Source organism: Silene latifolia, chromosome 3 (assembly GCF_048544455.1).
Source record: "Silene latifolia isolate original U9 population chromosome 3, ASM4854445v1, whole genome shotgun sequence".
NCBI lineage: Eukaryota > Viridiplantae > Streptophyta > Magnoliopsida > Caryophyllales > Caryophyllaceae > Silene > Silene latifolia.
Window position 1 is genome coordinate 149,464,719 of NC_133528.1, and position 7,828 is coordinate 149,472,546.

The 7,828-nt window shown below is 34.0% G+C and overlaps 1 protein-coding gene across 1 annotated transcript; it reads left to right on the top strand.

The window, feature by feature from the left end:
* Window positions 1-5,719: 5,719 nt before the first annotated feature.
* On the top strand, window positions 5,720-7,828 carry LOC141649960 (uncharacterized). Its single transcript, XM_074458624.1, has 2 exons — window positions 5,720-6,628; window positions 6,716-7,828. Exons 1-2 carry the CDS (start codon window positions 5,720-5,722, stop codon window positions 7,826-7,828), a joined length of 2,022 nt encoding a protein of 673 aa, XP_074314725.1.

The following is a 7,828-nucleotide window of genomic DNA, read 5'->3' on the forward strand; positions in this document are numbered from 1 at the left end:
TTGCGTTTTTACCTCAAAGTTATTACTTATTTAGACATATTTTGAGCTACTAAAGTTCTGCTTCTCGATTCTTAGAAACTTTTGAATTTGATAATTGATTTATCGTTATTTCTGTTGTTTTATGTTTGATTATACTTAGATTATCCTTTTCGAAATATTCAATTAATTAGAGTAGGGTGATTCAAAATACGTTAAGCATATTCATCAAATCTTCAGTAAATATTTTGGTGGCGGGACAAGGCTAACACATGTTGTTGCCCCAGATGTAACCATAAAGGACGACATACTTCGGATCATCATATGCCAATTATTGTTAAAAAATTCTTTGAATTTGGAGATGAAATGTGAATTATGATTGTCACACTAGGCTTTATTTTGTTATCTTTTTGTCTTTATCATCTTAACTTTTAGTTTATGTCGAAATTATATTTGGAATTAATGTTGGTTATCTTTTGGATCAGGTCACGTATTATCGGATCAGGTCGATCAGATGTCGATTTCGGCCCAATTTTGTATTATCTTAGTGGGACACATACTTATTTATTTTTGAATAAAATTTCTCTTTAACAATAATAAAAATAAAAGATAAATAAATAACTGGTACAAAGAGAGTATTTATTAAGTCAATAACGAAGAGATTGTGTATTGATCATCTCCGGTTGTTTTATGTTTGATTGTCCTTAGATTATGTTTTTTGAAATATTCAATTTACTTGGGAGATCCAAAAATCGGCTTGAATGTGTATTTTAATTTGCATAATCGTATTTATGTAATCATCCTGAAAACTTATCATATGAGGTTTGATTGTAGAATAACTCATATTTATCATAACCAATCGGTTTGTTCATAATACAAGAATAACAATCATTTAGGTTGACATGAACCCAATTTAGTATAAATAGTTTCAAGTACTACCTTTCAACAGTGGTTATGGCTTATTTCACAAGCAAACAATTGAGTGAAATAACTTAAATTAAACAATTAGTCTTGTTTATAACCGTTGTAAAATATAACGGAGGGGTGTATCACTCTATCACCCTGAAAAAAAGTGTCCATTCAGATAATGTATGGCCCAATTGAAATCCCCAATTTTTTGTCCAGGATCCGGCATGCCAGTTTCTTTGAGAAATCGAGACTTAAAAAGTTTGGGATTCCGAATACAAACAGTCTCCCAGAACCATCGCCAGTTCAATAACACCAAAAAACCACGACGATCAACAAGATATGCTATTATTTCACAAATTAACTCTATCTGGTAACAGATGTAAACAAGAATTTGTGTAAATTAAAATAGCTAAATAAATAACCAGGACGGAGTGAGTATTGCCCTTTCTTATTTATAACTAGTTTTATTACTCGTGAATATTCACGGGACTAGCTATGTTGTCACGGTGGTGGTATTATACAGTTATACAAGGTTGGATTTACGATAACATTAGGCCCTACGAACAAAAGAGACTCGTATGAAAAAAATTAATTACCAATACGTATATTGTCATAATATATCATCAAAATATACTAAACTTTTACCACAGTTTACTATTATTTTGTCACGAATATTGCTATGTTTGTGCTTCTGTTTTTGTTTTTTTGTTGTTGGTACTTAGTGGGGTCTTATGTTATTTTTTCTATATTTTACTTTGTTATTCTATTTTTTTTTGGCACGTGATGTGTTTTTTCTTTAGTTTTTTACATTTCACATTGTTTTTTTATTTTTCTTTTTATGGGTCACATGATTTGTTTGATCTTTTATTTTTTTGCTTATTATTTTTTCTTCTTGCACTAAAGTGCATTTTTTTTGTTTGATATTTTTTTCGCATTGCATCAGAAGTCTATAACACACCACAAATTTTCATTTGTGACGGACTGACGGGTCAAATAATACCACATGAATAGGTAAAGACAAACTATTTGTCATTTCCTAGTTTATCTTATCTACCCAAGTGAGAGATACTTGACCCGTATCAAACTTGTGACAGATATACCAGTTAGAAGACAGACTTATTAATAACACAAGAAAATAAATACAAAACCCTGATTACATAAAGGAGCTGGTTGTGTAAATTAGGTAAGTAGGCGGTACTTTAGGGAGGTAGATTTGTCTATTTTTTTTTTTGTTTTTTTTTTTGTTTAATAAGTTAAGAAAATCAGACCAAAATTGTGTTTTGCTATATACGGAGCACGTGATGTGTTTTTTTTTTAATTTTTTACATTGTTTTTCTATTTTTCTTTTTATGGGTTATATGATGTGTTTGATCTTTTATTTTCTTTGCTTATTATTTTTTTTCTTGTTTGACATATTTTTCAGTTATTTTTCTATTTTCGCTTTTATTTATCTTTATCTTATTCCAACAATAAACGTGGAGCTATAAAATTTATTATGTATTTTAGTTTTTGATTATTGTTTAATTTATTTTAAAATTAAATTGGTTAAAGTTTAATGTCTATTATGTTATTTATTTACATTTAATGTTTACAAATTCATTTTTGTTTTCTTTTTTCCTTTCAAAATAAGAAATGAGATGTGGCTTGATAAATTATTCTTAAATAGTTTAATGTTGAAATGTTATGCTTTTGATTGTCTTTTTATTATATTTATAGATGGTATAATAAATGATTGAAATGAAGGTTGTACCTATTTTCGCACAATTAGTCTTACTTAAAACTAAGATTATCCGTCTTATTAATAAGACAGGTCATTTTGTTATCACATTGTACAATATGGGTAAAGAAGCTAGAAACCGGTTGGGGAGTGTAATTAATTCAAAAGTAGACTAGTATGTAGTAGACTGCTTGTAGGCATGCAAATGTGTAAGAGATTTGATAGCTTGATGTGTTGACATAACTGTACAGTGTAATTTTTTCAAAATTTGCGTACTACACACTACTCTCTCACAATTCACTCTAACAACCTCACATTTTCTAATCTTTTTCCATCTCTCCTCCAATTTAGTCATTCTCTCTCTTTAGTTCTTGAAAAATTCCCTGGAAAAAAAATAAAAAGTTTAATAAACCAACTTCATCAACACAAATGAAAAAAAATGGTAAAAAAAACACCCCTAAAAAAGAAACTCAAACATATCACATGCAAGTGTCAAAGATGTGTCATTGAAGCGAAAGCCATTGGAAAGAGGAAGGTTGTTGAAGAAGAATATATTGAAGACGATGTGATGGGGTAAGTGAAGATGAATCTGACTTTTAACCTTAGTTTGTTTTGTGATGGGGTAAGCGAAAGCCATTGGAAAGACCAATTTGTTAACCTTGATTTGTGACCAATTTTCCTATCATGTCTCTATTATTGCTGATTGATTTGGTCTTAAAATATATAAGTGTTGACTATATTACAAATTTGGTTGGAAATCTTTTGAACATATAAATTGTGACATGTTTTGTTTGAAAATCAAATTGGTGACTCCGTTTTCCAGGATAATATAACCATTATTTTTAATGGGTTTATAATATCAATTTTTACCTTTTTGAATTCATAAGGACATTTTTGTATCCAGTTTTCCTAATTTATGTATCCATTATTAGTTGTGACTTTTTATGTAATTTAAAGAGTTTATAATGATACCAATTTGGCTGAAAATGTCTTCAAAGTATATATGAGTGATAACCTATTTCGTTTCACAAACAAATTGATGTATCATATGTTCATGATAATGTAACCATTATTTTTGTGACCTTAACTAGTTTTGAAACCCGTGAAAATTCACGGGTCTTATACAATTTTTTTTTATATTAATACTACTTGTATAAAATATATTTTGATTTGAAAACATTGCAGACGATAAAATAGGATGTAAATAATGAGATTGAACATAATAACACGGTAATATACCATGAATAACCCAGTTTTTCAAATATTATACCTAACATAACTTTCTTTAAAACATTATACCATAAATAAAATTTTCTGCTATACTTGATACCAAATCAGGATTCCGGTGAGAAAAAAAGTCTACTGACCGTTTTGCCCTTATAATATACATGTCTATTCATTTACCCTCCTTCACTTCTCATTATCCCATTTCACCTTTTCACCTTTGTATCTAAAAACCCTAAAATTTAAAAAATCCCCAAATTAATCGCATCCCCAAATTAATCGCATCAATAATCCAGATAATCAATTACAAACAAGCAATCGAGTTCACCTTGCACTTCTGCCATCATTCCTACCCAATTATACAGGTATGTGAATCATTTTCCCTAAATTTCTTTTCAAAATTTACTGTTTGATTGACGTTGCCTTTACTGTAATTTTCATAAAGTCGACTAATTTATGTTTTTAGTTGTGGTTTTCTTACCTTTCATATCCAGTAGTATTGTTGCATATGTATTCCCATGTTTTTAGTTGTGGTTTTCCCATGTTTCTTAAATTTACTGGTTTATTACGTTTGTAGGAAGATTTAGTTTTAATTTTTGTTGCCTTAAATTCCTGCTATATAATGTGTTTGTAGGATGGAGAAGCCTGTGATAGTTAATGTTCAAATGTTCTATGGGGGTAGTTTTAAATCCAGTAATGGGAAAACTGAATATGTTGGAGGTGGTATGCAGTTAATGTCTTGGTATTGGTATTAAGCAGTTAACATATGGATTTATTGTTAAAGCTGCTTATAGTGTGATTGGTGAGGATGATGTACCATTTGTGTGGTATAAGAAACATGGGAGAAACCTAAGTAATGGCAGGACCCTAATAAAGAAATGGGAGGAAGTAAGTGAGGTAATCAAATCAATAGATAAGAACAATGGCATTGATCTATATGTGACCACAGAAGAGGTGCCTTTAGATGTGGTCCACACTAAACCTTTGACAACAAAGAATGCATCTATACCCAAAAGTTCGAAAAATTATGGGCCAACCAAAAGAAGTCCGGAGAAAAAAAAAAAGCCCATTATTGATGGTCCATTGAGAAGAAGCCCACGAAAGCTACACATTAACAACCAACCGTCAATATATTAAAAGCTCATACTGACTTTGCCTTTACTCCATTACCACTAGCTGTTGATTATTCACACAGCAAACCCCCACAACAAAATCCTCCTCAAAGAATTCCAAAACTACCTGTGAAGAGGGCTAATAAAGGGAAGGAGAAAGTTGTTATTGAGGATTTTGATGTTGTTGGAGAGGAAACTGAGAGGCAGGATGGATTTGGAGAGGTGAAGAAGGACAAAGGAGAAACTGTGAGGAAAAAAGGGAAGGGGTGTGGATCTGGAATAGGAGAGCATATTATTGTGAAAGAGGGTGTAGTAAATAAAGTGAAAGAACCTGCTAAAAAGCCTGTTGTGCAGAAGAAAGGCAAGGGCATAGCTGTTGGTAAGGACAAAGGAGAAACTGTTACTAAGGAGAAGTTTGAGGTTGAGAAGAAGGGGAAGACTCACAAGGGAAAAGGTCGAACAAGTCAAAAAAAGACAAAGAGGAAGGTCATTAAGGGTAGATCCAAAACTGTTGAGAAAGATCTAGATTGGGAAGAGCACTTTGAAGTTAGTGATGATGATGATGACTTGTCTGATTTAGAAGAAGAAGTGAAGTTTGGTATTGGTGAAGAAGAGCTGCATGAGGAGGAATTATTTGAAGCGATAGAGAAGATGATTCTATATTGGACACGAGAGAGAAGGGTTTAAAATTTGATGACAATGTACAAAGTGGGATGATGAAGAGGGTGGCAACTCAGATGAGTTAAGAAGTCTTCAAGGCAGTGATGATGAAATTGACAGCATGCCTACTTTTAACCCTGACATTGATTTCAAAAGAAAGGTGACACTTTCTGCTGGATTGAAATTTCCAGATGCAGATGTTCTAAGAAAAGCACTTGTCCATCACGCAATTGAAAATAGGTATGACTTCTACTACTTGCATAGTGCTAGATATAGAATAAGTACTTATTGCAGATATAGGTGTAAGTGTGAGTTGGATAAGGTGAGGTGCAAGATTGTAGGGTGTAAGTGTCCAAAAAAATCCTGGTGTCCTTTCAAGATATATGCTACTAAACAAGAAGAGGACACATTTTGGGAAATAACAACAATGAATTTGAGGCATACATGTGAATTCACTGGGTATACAAGGAAAGTGACATCTGAATACCTAGCAGAAAGGTATCTTGAAGAGTGGAGGGAGAACCCAACTTGGAAGTTATCTGTTTTTCAAAAGCGTGTATTCAGGGAGTTGGGTATTGAAGTCAAGTATGGAGTATGTTGGCTAGCAAGGGCAAGAGCCAAATTGATGATCTTTGGTGATGGGGCTGATCAGTATGCTAGGGTATGGGATTATGTGGCTGCTTTGTTGAAGTATAATCCTGGTTCAACTGCAATAGTTATGGTGGATAACATTGAGAGGCCCCCTCCAATTTTTCAGAGGATGTACATATGTTTTAAGGCTGTGAAAGATGGTTTCTTAGCTGGATGCAGACCATTAGTTGGTGTGGATGGGTGTCACTTGAAGGGGGCATACCCAGGTATGTGCTTGGTAGCAGTTGGTAAGGATGGGAACAACAATATTTATCCCATTGCCTGGGCTGTTGTGGAGGTAGAAAATGGTGCAACTTGGTCTTGGTTCCTAAAGTTGCTAGTTGAGGACTTGGGGAAGGAAGAAGGTGAAGGCCTCACCTTTATGTCAGATAGACAGAAGGTACAACTACAACATATCCTCTTTTTATTGTGTTTTAAATAAGATTTTTATCTGTTTTGCATAGAACTAACACTTGCATTTATATAGGGATTGGTGGATGCACTAAAATTGGTAACCCCTAAAGCTGAAGTGAGATATTGTGTAAGGCATATCTGGGCAAACTTCAAGTTGCAATTTACAGGCCAACTCTACAAAGATACATTCTGGAGTGCAGCAAGGTGTACAACAAAGGCTGAATTTACTAGACACATGGAAGGTATGAAGCTACTTTCAGGAGCTGCACATGCATACTTGGCTGCAATCCCACCTCAAACCTGGTCCAGACATGCTTTCACCCCTAATTGTAAGTCAAATTTATTGTTGAACAACATTTGTGAGACCTTCAATGCTGTTTTAAAAGATGCAAGGGACAAACCAATTTTAACTCATATGGAGTGGATGAGAAGATATGTAATGAAGAGGCATTCTGAGAAAAGAGAGGGTTGCAAAAGTTGGGAGGGTACTCACATGCCTTATGTGGAGAAGTACATGAAGTGGGCTGAGGAAGAGGCAAGGTTAGGAACAGTATTAGAAGGATTGAATTATGAGTATGAGGTTGACTATAGAGGGGAACAACATGCTGTAAAGTTGAGAGATAAGACTTGCACCTGCTACCATTGGCAGTTGACAGGCCTCCCTTGCCCACATGCAATAGCTTGCATAGTGAAGAATAGAGGGCATCCAAGAATGTATGTGGACGAGGCTTATTCAAAAGTCACTTATTTGAGGGCTTATGGCCAATCCATCTCCCCTATGCCTGGTGTGAAGCAATGGGACAGAGTTGGCCTTGATGAGCCAGTGCCACCTCCTTATAGAAAACTGCCTGGAAGACCAAATCAGAAAAAGAGGAGGAAGGAAGCTGGAGAAGGAACAAGCCAGGTTGTTAAGAGGCCAAGGAGACAAAGGGCATGTGGTAACTGTGGTGTACTTGGTCATAACACAAAGACTTGCAAGAATCCAACAATGAGCAAGGAAAATAATCAAACTCAACAACAACATGACCAACAACCTAGGGTTGCCAGAGCCAAAAGTAAATCTGAATGGTCTAAGAAGACAAGAGAAAATATTGCAAGAAGGAAAGCACAAAAGGAAATGACATCTGCCATGGCTGCATCAATAATCCAAGAAAGCCAAGCTAGTGTTAATGTCCTAGATTTATGA

Bases quoted from the DNA above. Each gene is read 5' to 3' on its own strand.
- LOC141649960 (XM_074458624.1), top strand. From the start codon at position 5,720: ATGCCTACTTTTAACCCTGACATTGATTTCAAAAGAAAGGTGACACTT. The intron at 6,629-6,715 runs GTACAACTACAA...GCATTTATATAG, and splicing joins TTATGTCAGATAGACAGAAG to GGATTGGTGGATGCACTAAA.